Source organism: Gobio gobio (genome assembly GCF_949357685.1).
Source record: "Gobio gobio genome assembly, chromosome: 15".
Lineage (NCBI taxonomy): Eukaryota > Metazoa > Chordata > Actinopteri > Cypriniformes > Gobionidae > Gobio > Gobio gobio.
This window is the reverse complement of record NC_137108.1, coordinates 51,888,510-51,913,509: the sequence shown is the minus strand read 5'-3', so window position 1 is coordinate 51,913,509 and position 25,000 is coordinate 51,888,510. Positions and strand designations below refer to the sequence as shown.

Here is a 25,000-nt window from a genome sequence, read left to right as displayed (position 1 = left end):
ATTACTTTTCAAAATAACTTTCCCCAACACTAATTGTAATCTTCTATCTGTTATTTAACAGTTGAGATGTTCTTTAATGCTGATCTAACACACGAGCCGCGATTTACATCCCAGTTGTGCAGGTGGTGTGTGTTAACACTGCGCCCCTATTAGAAATATGACATTATATTCTATCATTTTATGAGTTCTTTATGAGAAACCATGAGAAAAGGGTGAATAATGACTGAGAGTTAATGTTCAGAAATTATGAATTATTATTATGTTTTGAACTCAGCTGTATTTAGCGATGTGTTTGTAGTCAAACTCAAAAATGCTTATATTTTTAATAATTAAAAAATGCCATTATTTTATTTTAAAAAGTTAATAATTGTATTTTGTTGACAAAATATTTTATTTTGTCTTGTGTATTTTTTTTATTATATCCGGTAACATTTTAAGCTGTTATTTGGTCATGTTATAATGTTCTCCACCTATGGGGCATGTTGTCACAATTCACTTCCATTCTTTCGGGGTAAATCAAGAAAAAAGTAAACACTGTATTAATGAAACAAAACCACATAATTGTACTAGACATGTGTGCAATTAATGTGGGAAACAATAAATACTCTGAACCCCAAGTGGATTTACACAAACTGAGAAAGTCAAAAAGCGTTAGGTTGTGCCCCGCTCTCCCCTATTCTATGGAAGTTTGTTTCCGCCACAGAATAAAATATTTTAAAAGATAATTTTGACATAAAAGACACAATTATCTTTTAAAATGTTTTATTTTGTGGCGGAAACAAACTTCCATAGATATTTGTGTCTGAATTAATTTATATAATACAACCCCAAATCAGAAAAAGTTGGGACAGTGAGGAAAACGCAAATAAATAAAAAAAGAAGTGATTTCTAAATTTACTTTGACTTGTATTTCATTGCAGACAATATGAACACAAAATATTTCATGTTTTGTCTGGTCAACTTCATGTCATTTGTAAATATGCATCCTTTCCTGTCATTCAGACCTGCAACACATTTCAAAAAAAGTTGGGACAGTAAAGCATTTACCACTTTGTAATGTTGCCATTCCTTTTCACAACACTTAAAAGACGTTTAGGGACTGAAGACACCAAGTGATGAAGTGTTTCAGGTGTAATTTTGTCCCATTCTTCCTGCAAACAAGTCTTAAGGTGGGCAACAGTTCGGGGTCTTCCACACATTCTCTATTGGAGACAGGTCGGGACTGAGGCAGGCCAGTCAAGTACCCGAACCCTCTTCCTCCGCAGCCAGGACTGCAGAATGTGTGCAGAATGTGGTTTTGCATTGTCTTGTGGAAATATGCATGGACGTCCCTGGAAAAGATGTCTTCTTGAAGGCAGCATATTATGCTCCAAAATCTCTATGTACTTTCAGCATTAATGGAGCCTTCACAGAAGTGCAAGTTGCCTTTGCCAAGGGCACTGACACAACCCCATACCATGACAGACCCTGGCTTTTGGAATTGTTGCTGGTAACAGTCTGGATGATCCTTTTCTTCTTTGGTCCGGAGCACACGGCGTCCATTCCTCCCAAAAAATACCTGAAATACTGCTTCATCTGACCCCAGTACACGTTTCCACTGTGTGATGGTCCATCCCAGACGCCTCGAGCCCAGAGAAGTCGACGGCGCTTCTGGACACTGTTAACATAGGGCTTCCTTTTGGCACAGGACAGTTTTAACTGGCATTTGTGGATGTAACTACGTATTGTGGTACTTGACAAAGGTTTGCCAAAGTAGTCCTGAGCCCATGTGGTGATATCGCTTCTAGATGACGATTCTTGATGCAGTGCCGCCTGAGGGATCGGAGATCACGGTTGTTCAGCTTAGGCTTGCGCCCTTGTCCTTTACGCACTGAAATTCCTCCAGATTCCTTGAATCTTTTAATTATGTCATGCACTGTTGAATGTGAAATATCCAAATCTCTTCCTATCTTTCTTTGAGGAACATTGTTTTTAAACATTTCAATAATTTTCTCACGTATTTGTTGGCAAACTGGCGATCCTCGGCCCATCTTTGCTCCTAAAGGATTAGACCTTTCTTGGATGCTGCTTTTGTACCAAATCATAATTACAATCACCTGTTTCAATTCACATCATTATTTAACCATTTTACCTCATTACTAGCCCTAAATTGCTCCTGTCCCAACTTTTTTTTTGAAATGTGTTGCTGGTCTGAATGACAGGAAAGGATGCATATTTACAAATGACATGAAGTTGACCAGACAAAACATGAAATATTTTGTGTTCATATTGTCTGCAATAAAATACAAGTCAAAGTAAATTTAGAAATCACTTCTTTTTTTTTTTTTTTGCGTTTTCCATACTGTCCCAACTTGTTCTGATTTGGGGTTGTACAAATAAAATTAATTTAAATAAAAATAACGTATTATTATCAGTGTTGAAAACAGTGAGTGAAACAGATTTGATACTTGAATCAGCACATTCATTGTGTCACAGTGCATCAGTTATGAAACATACTGTTGAGCTGAGGAAGGCTCTGATTGGCCGACGCTCAGATGTTTGTCTCTGTCCGCTCATCTCTCGCTCTGGATATCTTTAGTAAGGGCAAAGTCTGGATGGTCATTTTTAGAATCAGGCTTGATGTGCAAACACACGCTGACCTGACCGCTTGGGCGGAGGGGAGGCTGAATAAAGAGAGAGGCGGTCAGTGTGTGCGGTCAGTGTGTGTGCGGTCAGTGTGTATGCGGTCAGTGTGTATGCGGTCAGTGTGTATGCGGTCAGGATGGGTGGTGAGTAACTTCTGCTGATCTCATGATGATGATGATGATGAAGGTTTAGGTATAGAGTTAGTAAACTATTAGTGTAGAAACATGAAAATTATGCAAATCTGTTAACAAATATCATTAATATATGGAGAAAATGATATGTTCAATACAATGCATGTCATTTGATTCTTAAATTATTTAAATATTATTGCAGGTTTGCTGATATTATAATAATTAGTGGTGTCAAAACAATTAAAGTCATTTTTTGTTGAAGTTAGTTAATAAAAATACACCGGCTCATTGTTCCTGTCAGCTCAGGTTCATTAAATAATATCAACTTTTGATTTTAATAATGTACATGTTAACTAATGAAATAATAGTTACTGAATATTTCTATTAATATTTGAATGTTCAAGATTTTGACTTAAAATTGTCCAGAAATGTTAAATGTTGTGTTCATTTCGAATCCGGAATTCTGTAAAACGTTCCTGCGGTTACATTTGTGTATTTAGCATAATTGTGTATGATATGATTGTATATTTATGAATCATGCCTAAATCCAGTCAACATTCTGTCAGTGTTTATGGTTAATCATCATTTCATATCATAATCATAAATAATCTGCATCACTTTTATTATTTTGTAACCTTAATATGATTGTGTGTGTGTGTGTGTGTGTGAGAGAGAGAGAGAGAGAGAGAGAGTGAGTGTGAGTGAGTGAGTGAGTGAGTTTGTGTGTGTGAGTGTGTGTGTGTGTGAGAGAGAGAGTGTGTGTGAGAGTGTTTGTTTGAGTGTGTGTGTATGTGTATGCGTGTGTTTACGTGTGAGTAAGTGTGTGTGTGCATGTTTGAGTGTGAGTGTGTGCGTGTGTTTGCGTGTGTGTGTAAGTGTGTGTGTGCATGTTTGAGTGTGTGTGTGTGTTTGAGTGAGAGATTATGTGTGTGTGTGTGTGTGTGTGTGTGTGCAGTGAACTCTTTTATCTTTGTGACTGAACAGCACTCTCTCTCTCTCTCTCTCTCTCTCTCTCTCTCTCTCTCACACACACACTCTCTCTCTCTCTCTCTGACCTTGCTGATGTTCTTCAGTCTTTCTCTCATGAACAGACGTCAGACGTGTTTCTCTTCAGTGTTTTGTCACTGTCAAAATTCTTTCTCTCTTCTCTCTGTTCTGTTGTTTTCATCTTTTCATTTGCTCGTCCTTGATAAACTCTCTATTCGTCACGTGACATTACAAACATCCACATCCAGTCATGAAGAGAAACCACAGGTCTCATGGATAGAGTGTGAACACTCAGTGATCGGATGATGTGAATAATGACTCTATTGAGTGTGTAGAATGTGAAAGCGTCTCATATGTGGTGAAGTTTCCTCTGTTATTCTGTTATTCTCCTGTTTATCTGTGAAGCCGCTGTGACACATCTGTGCTGGATTTGGAGGTCAAATTCGTGTTTTCATTTTTAATAATTGTCCTTGAGATGTTTGAATGACCGTCTGTGTGTCTCAGCTCGTCTCAGGCGTTACTCTGAGGTCATGGCTCTGCCGGACTCCTTCATTCAGAAACAGCAGCTGGACGCCTCGATGGCCGACACCTTCCTGGAGCATCTGTGTCTGCTGGACATCGACCAGGAGCCAATCACAGCGCGCAACACCAGCATCATCTGCACCATCGGTCAGTCACTGTATATTTCATGTCATTTAGATTTTTTTATTTGTAATGTTTTAATAGGTACACTATATCCCCAGAAGTGTGGTGCCGCCCCTTCACACACATGAGCGTTAGGGTTTAATATGGAGTCGCTCTAACAGCTTCAGCTCTTCTTTCCTCAAGGTTTAGGAGTGTGTTTATGGGGATTCTTCATTTGCGATGTTAGACGAGAAGGCCTGGCTCTCAGTCTCCGCTCTAATTCATCCCAAAGGTGTTCTATCAGGTTGAGGTCAGGACTCAAGTTCCTCCACACCAAACTCGCTCCTCCATGTCTTTATGGAGCGACGCTTTGAGCACTGGTCAGTCATGCTGGGACAGGAAGGGGCCGTCCCCAAACTGGGCCCCATAAATCCCCCTCCACCAAACTTTACACTTGGCACAATGCAGTCAGGCAAGTCCCGTTCCCCTGGCAACCGCCAAACCCAGACTCGTCCATCGGATTGTCAGACAGAGAAGCGTGATTGGTCACTCAGAGAACACGTCTCCACTGCTCTAGAGTCCAGTAGTGGCGCGCTTTACCCCACTGCATCCCACGCTTTGCATTAAACTTGGTGATGTAAGGCTTGGATGAGCTGCTTGGCCATGGAAACCCATTCCATGAAGCTCTACACACTGTTCTTGAGCTCATCTGAAAGCCACAGAAGTTTGGAGGTCGGGAGCTCTTGACTCTGCAGAAAATCACTTCTGTGACCCTCAGCATGCGCTGACCCCGCTCAGTGACCCTCAGCATGAGCTGACCCCACTCTGTGACCCTCAGCATGCGCTGACCCCGCTCTGTGACCCTCAGCATGAGCTGACCCCGCTCTGTGACCCTCAGCATGAGCTGACCCCGCTCGGTGACCCTCAGCATGAGCTGACCCCGCTCTGTGACCCTCAGCATGCGCTGACCCCGCTCTGTGACCCTCAGCATGCGCTGACCCCACTCTGTGGCCCTCAGCATGCGCTGACCCCGCTCTGTGACCCTCAGCATGAGCTGACCCCGCTCTGTGACCCTCAGCATGAGCTGACCCCGCTCTGTGACCCTCAGCATGCGCTGACCCCGCTCTGTGACCCTCAGCATGAGCTGACCCCGCTCTGTGACCCTCAGCATGAGCTGACCCCGCTCTGTGACCCTCAGCATGCGCTGACCCCGCTCTGTGGCCCTCAGCATGCGCTGACCCCGCTCTGTGACCCTCAGCATGCGCTGACCCCGCTCTGTGGCCCTCAGCATGCGCTGACCCCGCTCTGTGACCCTCAGCATGAGCTGCCGCTCTGTGACCCTCAGCATGCGCTGACCCCGGTCTGTGACCCTCAGCATGCGCTGACCCCGCTCTGTGACCCTCAGCATGAGCTGACCCCGCTCTGTGACCCTCAGCATGCGCTGACCCCGCTCTGTGACCCTCAGCATGCGCTGACCCCGCTCTGTGGCCCTCAGCATGCGCTGACCCCGCTCTGTGACCCTCAGCATGCGCTGACCCCGCTCTGTGACCCTCAGCATGCGCTGACCCCGCTCTGTGACCCTCAGCATGCGCTGACCCCGCTAATATTTGGCCTTATTGCACAGGTGTCCACCGATCACGGCCCCACGCTTGAGTTCTCTGAGCTCCTGAGAGCGGCCATTCTCTCACTAATGTGTGTAGAAGCGAACACACACACACACACGCGCTCCTGAGAGCGGCCCATTCTCTCACTAATGTGTGTAGAAGCGAACACACACACACACACACACACACACACACTCCTGAGAGCAGCCATTCTCTCACTAATGTGTGTAGAAGCGAACACACACACACACACACACACACACACACACACACTCCTGAGAGCAGCCATTCTCTCACTAATGTGTGTAGAAGCGAACACACACACACACACACACACACACACACTCCTGAGAGCGGCCCATTCTCTCACTAATGTGTGTAGAAGCGAACACACACACACACACACACACACACTCCTGAGAGCGGCCATTCTCTCACTAATGTGTGTAGAAGCGAACACACACACACACACACACACACACTCCTGAGAGCGGCCCATTCTCTCTCTAATGTGTGTAGAAGCGAACACACACACACACACACACACACACTCCTGAGAGCGGCCATTCTCTCACTAATGTGTGTAGAAGCGAACACACACACACAAACACACACACACACACACACTCCTGAGAGCGGCCTATTCTCTCACTAATGTGTGTAGAAGCGAACACACACACACACACACTCCTGAGATAGGCCCATTCTCTCACTAATGTGTGTAGAAGCGAACACACACACACACACACACACACACTCCTGAGAGCGGCCATTCTCTCACTAATGTGTGTAGAAGCGAACACACACACACACGCGCGCTCCTGAGAGCGGCCCATTCTCTCACTAATGTGTGTAGAAGCGAACACACACACACACACACACACACACACACACACACACACTCCTGAGAGCAGCCATTCTCTCACTAATGTGTGTAGAAGCGAACACACACACACACACACACACACACACACTCCTGAGAGCGGCCCATTCTCTCACTAATGTGTTTAGAAGCGAACACACACACACACACACACACACACACACTCCTGAGAGCGGCCATTCTCTCACTAATGTGTGTAGAAGCGAACACACACACACACACACACACACACACACACACACACACACACACACACTCCTGAGAGCGGCCCATTCTCTCTCTAATGTGTGTAGAAGCGAACACACACACACACACACACACTCCTGAGAGCGGCCATTCTCTCACTAATGTGTGTAGAAGCGAACACACACACACAAACACACACACACACACACACACTCCTGAGAGCGGCCTATTCTCTCACTAATGTGTGTAGAAGCGAACACACACACACACACTCCTGAGATAGGCCCATTCTCTCACTAATGTGTGTAGAAGCGAACAAACACACACACACACACACACACACACACACACTCCTGAGAGCGGCCATTCTCTCACTAATGTGTGTAGAAGCGAACACACACACACACACACACTCCTGAGAGCGGCCCATTCTCTCACTAATGTGTGTAGAAGCGAACACACACACACACACACACACACACACTCCTGAGAGCGGCCCATTCTCTCACTAATGTGTGTAGAAGCGAACACACACACACACTCCTGAGAGCGGCCCATTCTCTCACTAATGTGTGTAGAAGCGAACACACACACACACACACACACACACACTCCTGAGAGCGGCCCATTCTCTCACTAATGTGTGTAGAAGCGAACACACACACACACACACACACACACACACTCCTGAGAGCGGCCCATTCTCTCACTAATGTGTGTAGAAGCGAACACACACACACACACACACACACTCCTGAGAGCGGCCATTCTCTCACTAATGTGTGTAGAAGCGAACACACACACACACACACACACACTCCTGAGAGCGGCCCATTCTCTCACTAATGTGTGTAGAAGCGAACACACACACACACACACACACACTCTCCTGAGAGCGGCCATTCTCTCACTAATGTGTGTAGAAGCGAACACACACACACACACACACACACTCCTGAGAGCGGCCCATTCTCTCACTAATGTGTGTAGAAGCGAACACACACACACACACTCCTGAGAACGGCCCATTCTCTCACTAATGTGTGTAGAAGCGAACACACACACACACACACACACACACACTCCTGAGAGCGGCCATTCTCTCACTAATGTGTGTAGAAGCGAACACACACACACACACACACACACACACACACACTCCTGAGAGCGGCCCATTCTCTCACTAATGTGTGTAGAAGCGAACACACACACACACACACACACACGCTCCTGAGAGCGGCCCATTCTCTCACTAATGTGTGTAGAAGCGAACACACACACACACACACACACACACACTCCTGAGAGCGGCCCATTCTCTCACTAATGTGTGTAGAAGCGAACACACACACACACACTCCTGAGAGCGGCCCATTCTCTCACTAATGTGTGTAGAAGCGAACACACACACACACACACACACACTCCTGAGAGCGGCCCATTCTCTCACTAATGTGTGTAGAAGCGAACACACACACACACACACACACACACACACACACTCCTGAGAGCGGCCCATTCTCTCACTAATGTGTGTAGAAGCGAACACACACACACACACACACACACTCCTGAGAGCGGCCATTCTCTCACTAATGTGTGTAGAAGCGAACACACACACACACACACACACACACTCCTGAGAGCGGCCCATTCTCTCACTAATGTGTGTAGAAGCGAACACACACACACACACACACACACTCTCCTGAGAGCGGCCATTCTCTCACTAATGTGTGTAGAAGCGAACACACACACACACACACACACACTCCTGAGAGCGGCCCATTCTCTCACTAATGTGTGTAGAAGCGAACACACACACACACACTCCTGAGAACGGCCCATTCTCTCACTAATGTGTGTAGAAGCGAACACACACACACACACTCACACACACTCCTGAGAGCGGCCATTCTCTCACTAATGTGTGTAGAAGCGAACACACACACACACACACACACACACACACACTCCTGAGAGCGGCCCATTCTCTCACTAATGTGTGTAGAAGCGAACACACACACACACACACACACACGCTCCTGAGAGCGGCCCATTCTCTCACTAATGTGTGTAGAAGCGAACACACACACACACACACACACACACACTCCTGAGAGCGGCCCATTCTCTCACTAATGTGTGTAGAAGCGAACACACACACACACACACACACACTCCTGAGAGCGGCCATTCTCTCACTAATGTGTGTAGAAGCGAACACACACACACACACACACACACACACACACACACACGCTCCTGAGAGCGGCCCATTCTCTCACTAATGTGTGTAGAAGCGAACACACACACACACACACACACACACACACTCCTGAGAGCGGCCCATTCTCTCACTAATGTGTGTAGAAGCGAACACACACACACACACTCCTGAGAACGGCCCATTCTCTCACTAATGTGTGTAGAAGCGAACACACACACACACACACACACACACTCCTGAGAGCGGCCATTCTCTCACTAATGTGTGTAGAAGCGAACACACACACACACACACACACACACACACTCCTGAGAGCGGCCCATTCTCTCACTAATGTGTGTAGAAGCGAACACACACACACACACACACACACGCTCCTGAGAGCGGCCCATTCTCTCACTAATGTGTGTAGAAGCGAACACACACACACACACACACACACACACTCCTGAGAGCGGCCCATTCTCTCACTAATGTGTGTAGAAGCGAACACACACACACACGCTCCTGAGAGCGGCCCATTCTCTCACTAATGTGTGTAGAAGCGAACACACACACACACACACACACACTCCTGAGAGCGGCCATTCTCTCACTAATGTGTGTAGAAGCGAACACACACACACACACACACACACACACACACACACACACGCTCCTGAGAGCGGCCCATTCTCTCACTAATGTGTGTAGAAGCGAACACACACACACACACACACACACACACTCCTGAGAGCGGCCCATTCTCTCACTAATGTGTGTAGAAGCGAACACACACACACACACACACACACACACACACACACATACTCCTGAGAGCGGCCCATTCTCTCTCTAATGTGTGTAGAAGCGTCTGCAGGCCTAGAGCTGGAGTTTCACACCTGTGGCCATGAAGGGGTTGAACACCTGAACTCAGGGATGAGGAGCGGCTCAATACTTCTGCTTTATAGTGTAATTCTTAATATTTTCACTTAACATTGAACTCTCTGCATCATGTGACTGTTTAGGCCCCGCCTCCCGCTCCGTCACTAAACTCCAGGAGATGGTGAAGGCCGGGATGAACATCGCCAGACTCAACTTCTCTCACGGCTCTCATGAGGTCAGTGTGTGTGTGATCAGTGTTCAGACAGTGTGTGTGTGTGTGTGTGTGCACATCTCTCTATGACACACACATGTCTCTCTTAGTATCCAGTGTTGGGAGTAACGCAGCAGTAACTAAATATTTTTTTAATCAAGTAACGCAATTACAATTACTGAAATTTAAAAGAGTTAATTACTCTCTTTTGTGAAAAATGTACTCTTGCAGAAGAAGCTCAGCTCTAGGCCTGTGCTTTTTTTTCTTTCTTTTTTATCCTCCCTAATACACATCATTGCTGCCATTAAAATAGTTCAGTTTTGTTTTTAATATCAACGTAGTTATCAACGTGTCTTTATTAAAGGGTTAGTTCACCCAAAAATGTAAATTCTGTCATTAATTCCTCACCCTCATGTGGTTGGACACCCGTCAGACCTCCGTTCATCTTCAGACACAAATGAAGATATTTTAGTGTAAAGCTGATGCTGAGAAAGGCTTCAGATAGGCCTCCATTGGCATTCAGTACATTTACACTCACAAGACCCATAAAAGGCACTAAAAACGTCGTTACAAAGTCCATCTCACCACAGTGACTCTACGATCATTTTACGATGTGACGACAATAGTTTTTGTGCGCAAAAAAAATCAAAATAACACCTTTATCCAGCTTGTTCTTGTCTTCCGTGTGTGTCTCCACGACGCATGCGTGAGAATATGAGCAGATCCGGCGTTCGGGAATCATGAAATGCCACTTTAACCCCATTTTGAGAACTACACCGAGACCTAAAGCACGATCAGTGTAGAATTCAACAGCTGAGACACGCGCGTCTTCCTCTGCTCGTGAACAAATCTCTTCTGGGTCATGTGTCCGAACGCCGGATCTGCTCATATTCTCACGCATGCGTCGTGGAGACACACACGGAAGACAAGAACAAGTTGGATAAAGGTGTTATTTAGATTTTTTTTTGCGCACAAAAACTATTGTCGTCGCATCGTAAAATGATTGTAGAGTCACTGTGGTGAGATGGACTTTGTAATGACGTTTTTAGTGCCTTTTCTGGGTCTTGTGAGTGTAAATGTACTGAATGCCAATGGAGGCCTATCTGAAGCCTTTCTCAGCATCAGCTTTACACTAAAATATCTTCATTTGTGTCTGAAGATGAACGGAGGTCTGACGGGTGTCCAACCACATGAGGCTGAGGAATTAATGACAGAATTTACATTTTTGGGTGAACTAACCCTTTAAGTTAATTTAGAAAAATGTTTGGAGCATTTTCTGTTTGTTAAATTAAAGTTTTTGTTTTTCAAAGTGACGAGCAAGCGGCCGACAGTGAGTTAACCCGACGCTTTAGCCTCTCAAATCAACACTGGACTCATCTTGCCTATAATAAAACCCATAGATATCAAACACTTCAAGCAACACTACATTTTTCAAATAAACATCGAAATAAATCTAAATAATAAACTAAATTAACCGTTTAAACTAAATTACTGATCGAATTATTGATCTAAAGCCCACACTGTCGCTGTGTGATGGTTGAGATGGGCTGATGACATCAGCGTTTTCTCCGGAGCGGCTGAATAAAATGATGCTGCATTATTTTCCTGTTTAACACTGTAAAGCTGCTTTGAAACAATCTACTTTGTGAAAAGCGCTATATAAATAAAGTTGACTTGACTTGACAATGTGAGTTTGAACTACTATCACCACCACCACTGTAAAAAGGCATTTTGTATGATTTGAGGCGTAGGCGCTCGCAAACGAAATGGGCTGCGCAATCTAAAAAAACTAAAATAAAAACATGCAGGTTGTCTTGCCTTACACCTCTCCACAAAACGAATATAATCAGATCTTCAATTCCTGCACTTTATCATGCATATTTAACGGAGTTCACGTCAACGAAAGCAAAAGATATGAGCTGCATTTCATCTACCAGTTAAAAGATCAAAGACCGCAATATGAGAGAGAGCGACCGAAGCACTGCTAAGATCATTTAGTGTCATTAGTTCTAATGAAGATGATTGTGTTTCAGTTTCACTGGCGGCGGTTTGCGTGTTGGTTTGCTTTACTCATGTGCGGCGATGTGTGTTGCACCTTCCGAATTGTTTGTTTGAGTGATCGGATTTAAATCCGTCTCGAAAGAATCTCAGAAGGCATTTACTGGTCTGGTCTTTTCACAATCGGATAGATATCTGATCAGAGAAAATGAATGTATACCCAGTATACTCTCCCAGTATACTCTCCCAGTATATACTCTCCCAGTATACTCTACCAGTATACTCTCCCAGTATACTCTCCCAGTTTACTCTCCCAGTATATACTCTCCCAGTATATACTCTCCCAGTATACTCTCCCAGTATATACTCTCCCAGTATACTCTCCCAGTTTACTCTCCCAGTTTACTCTCCCAGTATACTCTACCAGTATACTCTCCCAGTATATACTCTCCCAGTATATACTCTCCCAGTATACTCTCCCAGTATATACTCTCCCAGTATACTCTCCCAGTATATACTCTCCCAGTATACTCTCCCAGTTTACTCTCCCAGTTTACTCTCCCAGTATATACTCTCCCAGTTTACTCTCCCAGTATACTTTCCCAGTATATACTCTCCCAGTATATACTCTCCCAGTATACTCTCCCAGTTTACTCTCCCAGTATGCTCTCCCAGTATACTCTCCCAGTTTACTCTCCCAGTATATACTCTCCCAGTATACTCTCCCAGTATATACTCTCCCAGTATACTCTCCCAGTATACTCTCCCAGTTTACTCTCCCAGTTTACTCTCCCAGTATATACTCTCCCAGCATGCTCTCCCAGTATACTTTCCCAGTATATACTCTCCCAGTATATACTCTCCCAGTATACTCTCCCAGTTTACTCTCCCAGTATGCTCTCCCAGTATACTCTCCCAGTTTACTCTCCCAGTATATACTCTCCCAGTTTACTCTCCCAGTATACTCTCCCAGTATATACTCTCCCAGTATACTCTCCCAGTTTACTCTCCCAGTATACTCTCCCAGTTTACTCTCCCAGTATACTCTCCCAGTATATACTCTCCCAGTATACTCTCCCAGTTTACTCTCCCAGTATACTCTCCCAGTATATACTCTCCCAGTATACTCTCCCAGTTTACTCTCCCAGTATACTCTCCCAGTATACTCTCCCAGTATATACTCTCCCAGTATATACTCTCCCAGTATACTCTCCCAGTATATACTCTCCCAGTATATACTCTCCCAGTATACTCTCCCAGTATATACTCTCCCAGTATATACTCTCCCAGTATACTCTCCCAGTTTACTCTCCCAGTATACTCTCCCAGTATACTCTCCCAGTATATACTCTCCCAGTATACTCTCCCAGTTTACTCTCCCAGTATACTCTCCCAGTATATACTCTCCCAGTATATACTCTCCCAGTATACTCTCCCAGTATACGCTCCCAGTATATACTCTCCCAGTTTACTCTCCCAGTTTACTCTCCCAGTATACTCTCCCAGTATACTCTCCCAGTATATACTCTCCCAGTATATACTCTCCCAGTATATACTCTCCCAGTATATACTCTCCCAGTATACTCTCCCAGTATACTCTCCCAGTTTACTCTCCCAGTATATACTCTCCCAGTATGCTCTCCCAGTATACTCTCCCAGTATACTCTCCCAGTTTACTCTCCCAGTATACTCTCCCAGTATACTCTCCCAGTATATACTCTCCCAGTATACTCTCCCAGTATATACTCTCCCAGTATACTCTCCCAGTATACTCTCCCAGTTTACTCTCCCAGTTTACTCTCCCAGTATATACTCTCCCAGCATGCTCTCCCAGTATACTTTCCCAGTATATACTCTCCCAGTATATACTCTCCCAGTATACTCTCCCAGTTTACTCTCCCAGTATGCTCTCCCAGTATACTCTCCCAGTTTACTCTCCCAGTATATACTCTCCCAGTTTACTCTCCCAGTATACTCTCCCAGTATATACTCTCCCAGTATACTCTCCCAGTTTACTCTCCCAGTTTACTCTCCCAGTATATACTCTCCCAGCATGCTCTCCCAGTATACTTTCCCAGTATATACTCTCCCAGTATATACTCTCCCAGTATACTCTCCCAGTTTACTCTCCCAGTATGCTCTCCCAGTATACTCTCCCAGTTTACTCTCCCAGTATATACTCTCCCAGTTTACTCTCCCAGTATACTCTCCCAGTATATACTCTCCCAGTATACTCTCCCAGTTTACTCTCCCAGTATACTCTCCCAGTTTACTCTCCCATTATACTCTCCCAGTATATACTCTCCCAGTATACTCTCCCAGTTTACTCTCCCAGTATACTCTCCCAGTATACTCTCCCAGTATATACTCTCCCAGTATATACTCTCCCAGTATACTCTCCCAGTTTACTCTCCCAGTATACTCTCCCAGTTTACTCTCCCAGTATACTCTCCCAGTATACTCTCCCAGTATATACTCTCCCAGTATACTCTCCCAGTTTACTCTCCCAGTATACTCTCCCAGTATATACTCTCCCAGTATATACTCTCCCAGTATACTCTCCCAGTATACGCTCCCAGTATATACTCTCCCAGTATACGCTCCCAGTATATACTCTCCCAGTATACTCTCCCAGTATACTCTCCCAGTATACGCTCCCAGTATATACTCTCCCAGTATACTCTCCCAGTATACTCCCAGTTTACTCTCCCAGTATATACTCTCCCAGTATACTCTCCCAGTATACGCTCCCAGTATATACTCTCCCAGTATACTCTCCCAGTATATACTCTCCCAGTATACTCTCCCAGTATACTCTCCCAGTATATACTCTCCCAGTATGCTCTCCCAGTATACTCTCCCAGTATATACTCTCCCAGTATGCTCTCCCAGTATGCTCTCCCAGTATGCTCTCCCAGTATACTCTCCCAGTATGCTCTCCCAGTATATACTCTCCCAGTATGCTCTCCCAGTATATACTCTCCCAGTATGCTCTCCCAGTATACTCTCCCAGTATGCTCTCCCAGTATACTCTCCCAGTATGCTCTCCCAGTATATACTCTCCCAGTATGCTCTCCCAGTATATACTCTCCCAGTATGCTCTCCCAGTATATACTCTCCCAGTATGCTCTCCCAGTATACTCTCCCAGTATGCTCTCCCAGTATATACTCTCCCAGTATGCTCTCCCAGTATACTCTCCCAGTATACTCTCCCAGTATATACTCTCCCAGTATACTCTCCCAGTATGCTCTCCCAGTATATACTCTCCCAGTATGCTCTCCCAGTATATACTCTCCCAGTATGCTCTCCCAGTATACTCTCCCAGTATGCTCTCCCAGTATATACTCTCCCAGTTTACTCTCCCAGTATATACTCTCCCAGTATACTCTCCCAGTATACTCTCCCAGTTTACTCTCCCAGTATATACTCTCCCAGTATACTCTCCCAGTTTACTCTCCCAGTTTACTCTCCCAGTATATACTCTCCCAGTTTACTCTCCCAGCTGCGCTGAGGGAACGCTGGACACTACACACTGCTTGATTTGAAGGCCTTTTGCTCTGTTGATTACAGTAAATATGTCTATAAATGATGTTTATTGTTTTTGACTGGTCAGTACTGTTCATATTTACATTTAAAAAGCACACATAAAAGTTACTTTCCCAAGTAACTAATTACTTTTGATATTCCGTTACTGGTAAAGTAATTAAATTACTTTTAAAAGAAGTAACTAGTAAATGTAGCTGATGACTAATGTTCAGTAACTTGCCCAACACTAGTATCACAGAGAGACGATCCGTAACATCCGCGAGGCCGTGGAGACGCTGACCTCTGACCCGCTGTACTACAGGCCCGTGGCCATCGCACTGGACACCAAAGGACCAGAGATCCGCACCGGCCTGGTGAAAGGGGTATGACCTGTGTGTGTGTGTGTGTGTGTGTGTGTGATGGATAGGTTTAGGGGCAGTGTGTGTGTGTGTGTGTGTGTGATGGGTAGGTTTAGGGGTAGGGGCAGTGTGTGTGTGTGTGTGTGTGTGATGGTTAGGTTTAGGGGCAGTGTGTGTGTGTGTGTGATGGGTAGGTTTAGGGGTAGGGGCAGTGTGTGTGTGTGTGTGTGTGATGGGTAGGTTTAGGGGTAGGGGCAGTGTGTGTGTGTGTGTGTGTGTGTGTGTGTGTGTGTGTGTGTGATGGGTACATTTAGGGGCAGGGGCAGTGTGTGTGTGTGTGTGTGTGTGTGTGTGTGTGTGTGTGTGTGTGTGTGTGTGTGTGATGGGTAGGTTTAGGGGTAGGGGCAGTGTGTGTGTGTGTGTGTGTGTGTGTGTGTGTGTGTGTGTGTGTGTGTGTGTGATGGGTAGGTTTGGGGGTAGGGGCAGTGTGTGTGTGTGTGTGTGTGTGTGTGTGTGTGTGTGTGTGTGTGTGTGTGTGTGTGTGTGTGTGTGTGTGATGGGTAGGTTTAGGGGTAGGGGCAGTGTGTGTGTGTGTGTGTGTGTGTGTGTGTGTGTGTGTGTGTGATGGGTAGGTTTAGGGGTAGGGGCAGTGTGTGTGTGTGTGTGTGTGTGTGTGTGTGATGGGTAGGTTTAGGGGTAGGGGCAGTGTGTGTGTGTGTGTGTGTGTGTGTGTGATGGGTAGGTTTAGGGGTAGGGGCAGTGTGTGTGTGTGTGTGTGTGTGTGTGTGTGTGTGATGGGTACATTTAGGGGCAGGGGCTGTGTGTGTGTGTGTGTGTGTGTGTGTGTGTGTGTGTGTGTGTGTGTGTGTGTGTGTGTGTGTGTGTGTGTGTGTGTGTGTGTGTGTGTGTGTGTGTGTGTGTGTGTGTGTGTGTGTGTAATGGATAGGTTTAGGGACAGGGGCAGTGTGTGTGTGTGTGTGTGTGATGGGTAGGTTTAGGGGTAGGGGTAGTGTGTGTGTGTGTGTGTGTGTGTGTGTGTGTGTGTGTGTGTGTGTGTGTGTGTGTGTGTGTGTGTGTAATGGATAGGTTTAGGGGCAGGGGCAGTGTGTGTGTGTGTGTGTGTGTGTGTGTGGGCATGTTTTTGTGAAATATCAGGACACAAATGTGTATAATGACACTGGTATTACAAAAAGAGGGTGAAATATGAGGACGTTCCCCATGTCCTCACTTTTCAAAATGCTTATAAATCACACAGAACAAGGTTTTTTTCACAGAAAGTAAAACTGCACAGTCTCCTGTGAGGGTTAGGTTTAGGGGCAGTGTGTGTGTGTGTGTGTGTGTGTGTGTGTGTGTGTGTGTGTGTGATGGGTAGGTTTAGGGGCAGTGTAAGGGGATAGAAAATACGGTTTGTACAGTATAAAAACCATTACGCCTATGGAATGTCCTCACATTTCACAAAAACAAACGTGTGTGTGTGTGTGTGTGTGTGTGTGTGTGTGTGTGACAGTGTGTGGATGCTGAGGTGACTCTGGAGCGCGGAGCATTGGTTCGGGTTGTGACTGCGGAGACGGAGTGTGATAAGACGGACGGGTCAGTCATCTGGTTGGATTATCCCAGCCTGACCGACGTGCTCCAGAAGGGAAGCAGAATCTTCATTGATGACGGGCTCCTCGCTCTCAAAGTCCTGGAGATCGGTAACAAACACCAGCTCACATTTACACCAATCATACCGTGAGCTTAAAGGGTTAGTAAATGTAAATTCTGTCATTAATTCCTCAGCCTCATGTGGTTGGACACCCGTCAGACCTCCGTTCATCTTCAGACACAAATGAAGATATTTTAGTGTAAAGCTGATGCTGAGAAAGGCTTCAGATAGGCCTCCATAGGCATTCAGTACATTTACACTCACAAGACCCATAAAAGGCACTAAAAACGTCGTTACAAAGACCATCTCACCACAGTGACTCTACAATCATTTTACGATGCGACGACAATAGTTTTTGTGTGCGAAAAAAAAATCAAAATAACACCTTTATCCAACTTGTTCTTGTCTTCCGTGTGTGTCTCCACGACGCATGCGCGAGAATATGAGCAGATCCGGCGTTCGGACACATGACCCAGAAGAGATTTGTTTACGAGCAGAGGAAGACGCGCGTGTCTCAGCTGTTGAATTCTACATTGATCGTGCTTTAGGTCTCGGTGTAGTTCTCAAAATGGGGTTAAAGTGGCATTTCATGGATTCCCGAACGCCGGATCTGCTCATATTCTCACGCATGCGTCGTGGAGACACACACGGAAGACAAGAAGAGGTTGAATAAAGGTGTTATTTAGATTTTTTTTTGCGCACAAAAACTATTGTCGTCGCATCGTAAAATGATTGTAGAGTCACTGTGGTGAGATGGACTTTGTAACGACGTTTTTAGTGCCTTTTATGGGTCTTGTGAGTGTAAATGTACTGAATGCCAATGGAGGCCTATCTGAAGCCTTTCTCAGCATCAGCTTTACACTAAAATATCTTCATTTGTGTTCCGAGTATGAACATTATGGGTCTTATGGGTGTCGAACGACATGAGGGTGAGGAATTAATGACAGAATTTACATTTTTGGGTGAACTAACCCTTTAAAGAAGCTGCTCTGTGACATTATATGACAGCAAATGAACCCGAGTCCGAGTCAGTGTTCTCGCCCTGAAGCATCTCCGTCTCGCGGACTCTCAGGTGACTCGTGGGTGGACACTCGCGTGGAGAACGGGGGGATTCTGGGAAGTCGCAAAGGCGTGAATCTTCCAGGAGCGGAGCTGGTGAAGCTGCCGGCGGTGAGTGAGCGGGACCGGTCCGATCTGCGGTTCGGTGTGGAGCAGGACGTGGACATCGTCTTCGCCTCCTTCATCCGCTCAGCCCAGGACGTGAGGGCCGTGAGGGCGGCGCTCGGAGACAGAGGACGGAACATCAAAATCATCAGCAAAGTGGAGAGCAGACAGGGCGTTCAGAAGTGAGACACACACACACACACACACACACACACACCCCTTTTCCACCAAGGCAGAGCTAGAGCTAGATCGGAGCCAGAGCCTAGTTTCAAATCGGTTCTTTGTGTTTCCACACCCAAAGCCCAGCTCCGAGCCAGGAAAAGTGGTTCTTAAAGAGCACCAATCATGGCATTTAAAATGTTCCAAATATTGTTTTAGAAGTCCCCAACAACAGTTTTGCATGCATGCAATGACAAAAAAGACTTTAGTTTTCTTATAATATGCATTTATTTTTACCTGTTCTGACAGCGATTCTCAAATGATTCCTTTAGTGATTCACTTTTCAAAACCCCGCCTTTACGTGACGATAATCTGCGCTGATTGGTCCGATGACCCAGTCAGTTGTGATTGGTTTAGTCTGTGCAGATATTCTCGGAAACGGAACGCCCATCAAAGTCTTATAATGACAGTAATTTGTTAATATGTGTCAGGAGTTATGAATATGAAAACCGCGTCGGTACCGTTTGATTGTAATATGAGCCTCAGCTGATCTCATTCATTAAAAAACTCCTCTATTCTCCTCATGAAGACTCGCGACAAATCAACATCCCTCAGGGCTTTTAGTTCAAAAGTGTGCAGATGAGGAGAAATATTGATAGATTCTCATATGTCTGTGTCAAATTTCTAAACAGAGGAGTATTGTTTATTCAATACTTCCTCAAAATGCGCAGATATAGCCTAATCATGAGCGATTGAGTCTCTTATGTGTTGTTTTCAATTCATCCTGGCAGCCGGAGGGCGCTCTGTGCACATGTAGTCCATGTACAGACAGACGAAGAAGAACCATGTGCCATAATAAAAGTCCATAATAAAAGCTTCCTGAGATCGCGAAACATACATTTGACGACTAATAATAAACACTCAATCGCGACGATGTATGGTTTGTCTTCAAGCCACTTAGTCTTCAAATGCTCATCCTTGGTCAGATGATAAAGTTTGCTTTTGAGTCGCACTTCAGAACACAGCGTCTCGTGGCCATGATGTTTTCTAGTTTTCACTGGCGTCTCGTGGCCATGATGTTTTCTAGTTTTCACTGGCGTCTCGTGGCCATGATGTTTTCTAGTTTTCACTGGCGTCTCGTGGCCATGATGTTTTCTAGTTTTCACTGGCGTCTCGTGGCCATGATGTTTTCTAGTTTTCACTGGCGTCTTGGAGCGCAATAAGTGGGCGTATCTTATTCAAATAACTTGACAAGTTGACGTCATCTAGTCAGAGAAAAAGCTTCGGTCTTCTAACGATTCTTAAAAATGACTCTTACTTTTGAAAGAAAATAACTATATATACGGTGCACTGTCATATTTCAAACTTTGCAGGATGTTTTTGTTCACTTAGATCTATGTAACACACTACATGAAAGGTAAATTTCAAAATTCCATGATAGGTGCTCTTTAAGTAGCACCAAAACATTGCTGGGCTAGAACAGGGCTAGAAGTAAGAACCGATTACGTCAGGCGCTGGGGGCGGAGTCAACAAGACCAACACAAACTGGAGATCCGCCATTGTTGAATTAGCAGCTAATGGAGCTAACAGCTGCTGCTCGTTTGTAATCTCCGTCTATACAAATTACGGCGAACTGCATGAATGCGTTGGATTCGCTGTGTTTTCGTTGTGTTTTGATGCCGATGTAGGATCGTAAATCCGTGTGAATCAATAGTAACGCAACGTTTGCATTGTTGATGGAAGGCTTGTTCGCAGCTGTGCAGACCGATCGCCGTATGATAACGAGTCCAGCGAGAGCATACGACTCCTTATGCTTTTGATTCACTCATGCGTTTTTTTAATATCATATGTGGATCGGTGTGCGCAGTGCCGATGCATCTCGAACAAGCCGGGTTCGTTTGTGTTTCCCGCTGCCCAGGGTTGCCAGGTTTTCACAACAAAACCCACCCAATTGCTTCTCAAAACAAGCCCAATCGCGTTCCAGGGGGGCTTCCCCGGTAAAAATCACATTTGGGGGTAAAATGTGTGTTTTTTGGCATGGTTGCCTACTAAAATTCGCATTCCCGGGGCTAAATATCACATAATTGGGGTCGCTTTATCCCACGGACATGAAAAAACAAACCACAGACTTGGCAACACTGCCGCTGCCTCGCTAGCGTTGCTGAGAGAGATGAGACGTATACAGTGACGTAAGACTGGCTCTGTTGTGGCTCTCAGCATGTGGAAAAGCAAACGGTTCTTAGAAGCTCCTCAGTCGAACCAACTATGAACTGGTACTAGCTCTGGCTCTGAACTAGCTCTAGCACTGCCTTGGTGGAAAAGGGGTAACACACACACACTCAATAAACCCGTCTCCGATGACTCTGATTGTTCGAATATTACAATTTAATAATTGTTAAATCGATATGTCATCCTCAATAAACCCGTCTCCGGCGTGTTGCCTCCGATCTTTCGAATATTGCACTTTAATACTTGTTATTATTACACTCTAAAAAATGCTGGGTTAAAAATAACCCAAGTTCGGTTGAAAATGGACTAACCCAGTAATTGGGTTGTTTTAAGCAAACATTTAACCCAACCGATGGGTTAAAACAACCCAATTGCTAGGTTAGTCCATTTTCAACCCAACTCGGGTTATTTTTTACCAAGCATTTACTATTAAACCCTTAAACAAAATGCAAAACAACAGCAGGGCTGCCAGTGTGTGTTATGCTGCCATAATGCAGTGAATTTGGGCTCTATGAAATCCTATTTTTTCCCAAATTGCAATAACATTTTTATTTTTGGACTCTTTTTAAATAGTTATTTAAAAAGCATGTCTAGTTAATTTAAATGAAACTTTTTATTAACAAGAATTTATTAAAAGTTGAACAAAAATTACATTTTTAGGGCCTTATGATATACGTTTTATTAATAATATCTCTTATATTATTTGTTTTTAGTTTTCTGGATTTCATTTTCAATGGTTTAACACATTTTAGTAATCAAAACACATGTCTAATTAATTTAAATGAAACTTTTTATTAACAAGAATTTATTAAAAGTTAACATGTTACAACAAAAATTACATTTTTAGGGCCTTATGAAATACGTTTAATTTATAATATCTCTTTTTTTATTATCTGTTTTTAGTTTTCTGGATTTCATTTTTAATGCACTCTAAAAAATGCTGGTTTAAAAATAACCCAAGTTGGGTTGAAAATGGACTAACCCAGCAATTGGGTTGTTTTAACCCAGCGGTTGGGTTAAATGTTTGCTTAAAACAACCCAATTGCTGGGTTAGTCCATTTTCAACCCAACTTGGGTTATTTTTTACCCAGCATTTTTTAGAGTGTACTCACACCACACACACACACACACACACACGCACGTTCTCACGTGGCGTAGAGGACACTGACTACACGCCGACACACAGGACAGAGCAAGTTACTTTTGATATGAAACAAAGTCTCAACTTTGAAATTGTCATTTTTTTAAAGAAATTTAAACAATAAGTAGCGTTTTGTGTGTCTTTAATGTGTGGTGATCGCTGTAGCGCCTCAAGCTGCTCGTGAACCATCATCTCTTCCTTCTAGTTCATTGATAAGCACGAAATAAACATCAATGAACACTAAAATAAATGTTGTTTCAACTGTGGAAAGACGTCTATACACACCGTTTCCAAGTCCACCGATGTTAATCTAACTCTCCTGACCGCTGTGTGTCGGACAAACCGGCAGATTCTGTGATGTGATTGGTCAGATCGCCTGTCACTCAAACTTGCGGCGAAATTGTGAACTAACATAAACAAAAAATGAACAATTATGCTTCCAAAATCAACTGTTCATTGTTAGCCTAGAAATCTAGACGCACCCTAGCGGCAGAACATTTATTTTGCTGCGAGTGTAGTCTAGCAACTCTCGGAAGAGCTGAGAGCTGGAAAAACCAAACTCTGGTCAGGCCAATCACAGCGTGTGTAGAGTCGGTGGGCGGGGCTTAACATAATGACGGCACGTCTATCTAGTCTCTCAACTAACGATAGCTCGGCTTCACCTTCTTCTTCTTCGCTCTGGTTGGTTGTGGCGCTATCCAATTGCATGCAGAGGGAATTTAAAACACAAGTGTTTATCCCGCCCCTCGGATTGAGCCCTGCCAATGGTGAGTTTCCAGACCAAACATCTTGATGTGGGTCTGGCTTGTCAGGCTAGTTCATTGTTAGTTGATTATTAACAATGAGACCTTATTGTAAAGTTTTGCCAAGATTTGTTTAAAAGTTGTGACAATATTAATACTTATCACCATGGGCATCAGATTAGATTAGACTCTGAAACTGCCTCATCGACACGGCATCCTCAATAAACCCGTCTCCGGCGTGATGACTCCGATTTTTCCGAATATTCCGATCTATTATGACCTCTGACCTGTAAAGTTGCCAGAATAATAATCATACGCTGTTTGTTAATTGGCCAGAGGAGAACTGCCCCCCCGACTGAGCCTGGTTTCTCCAAGGTTTATTTTCCTCCATTCTGCTCCTGATGGGGTTTGGGTTTCCTTGCCACTGTTGCCTCTGGCTTGGCTTGCTCAGTTGGGGACTAAATATCATATAATATAAACTAAATTACTGATCTAAAGCCCACACTGTCACTGTATGATTGTATAATTGAAATGAACTGAAATGAACTTTTCCTGTTTAACACTGTGAAGCTGCTTTGAAACAATCTGCATTGTTAAAGGGTTAGTTCACCCAAAAATTAAAATTCTGTCATTAATGACTGACGCTCATGTCGTTGGACACCCGTCAGACCTCCGTTCATCTTCAGACACAGATGAAGATATTTTAGTGTAAATCTGATGCTCTGAAAGGCCTCCATTGGCTCAACTTTACACTCTCAAGACCCTTAAAAGACACTAAAGACTAAAGTTACAAAGTCCATCTCACTACAGCGGCTCTACAATAACTTTATGAATCGGCGACAATAGTTTTTGTGCGCAAAAAAATCCTAAATAACAACTTATATAGTGATGATGATTTCAAAACACGGCATCATGAAGCTTCGAAGCGTTATGAATCAGTGAGCCGAATGATGATTCGGATCGCGTGTCAAACCGCCAAACTGCTGAATCGACTCAGTGATTCATAACGCTTCGAAGCTTCATGATGCCTTGTTTTGAAATCATCATCACTATATAAGTCGTTATTTAGGGTTTTTTTGAGCACAGAAACTATTCTCGCCGATTCATAAAGTTATTGTAGAGCCGCTGTAGTGAGATGGACTTTGTAACTTTAGTCTTTAGTGTCTTTTAAGGGTCTTGAGAGTGTAAAGTTGAGCCAATGGAGGCCTTTCAGAGCATCAGCTTTACACTAAAATATCTTCATTTGTGTCTGAAGATGAACGGAGGTCTGACGGGTGTCCAACCACATGAGGCTCAGTCATTAATGACAGAATTTACATTTTTGGGTGAACTAACCCTTTAAAAGCGCTATATAAATAAAGCTGACTTGACTTGACACACACACCGCTCGCTCTGGCTCTGGCGTCTCATCTCCTCGTCTCTCACTGCAGTTTTGAGGAGATCCTGGAGGAGAGCGATGGCATCATGGTGGCCCGCGGGGACCTGGGCATCGAGATCCCGGCCGAGAAAGTCTTCATCGCGCAGAAGATGATGATCGGACGCTGTAATTCTGCAGGGAAGCCGGTGATCTGCGCCACACAGGTGCGTCACATGACCCGACCTGAACAACTACATGATGAGAAGGAACTCTGATGCTGACCGTGTGTGTGTGTGTGTGTGTGTGTGTGTTCAGATGTTGGAGAGTATGGTGC

At 44.6% G+C, this 25,000-nt stretch overlaps 1 protein-coding gene across 3 annotated transcripts in view; it reads left to right on the top strand.

Moving 5' to 3' along the window:
• The window catches only part of pklr (pyruvate kinase L/R), a 32,816-nt gene that overhangs the window by 2,201 nt on the left and 5,615 nt on the right, over positions 1-25,000 (top strand). For 2 of the 3 annotated variants that reach the window (XM_079836050.1, XM_079836051.1), the window contains 7 exons: positions 4,248-4,412; positions 10,278-10,369; positions 16,121-16,252; positions 17,736-17,922; positions 18,946-19,219; positions 24,740-24,890; positions 24,982-25,000. The exon at positions 24,982-25,000 is cut by the window's right edge and continues 134 nt beyond it. In XM_079836050.1, the coding sequence (XP_079692176.1) occupies positions 4,274-4,412; positions 10,278-10,369; positions 16,121-16,252; positions 17,736-17,922; positions 18,946-19,219; positions 24,740-24,890; positions 24,982-25,000 (994 nt within the window). In that variant the 5' untranslated portion in view covers positions 4,248-4,273. Of the gene's footprint in view, positions 1-2,599; positions 2,769-4,247; positions 4,413-10,277; positions 10,370-16,120; positions 16,253-17,735; positions 17,923-18,945; positions 19,220-24,739; positions 24,891-24,981 lie in introns of those variants that run through there. The other variant, XM_079836049.1, reaches the window with a different exon arrangement.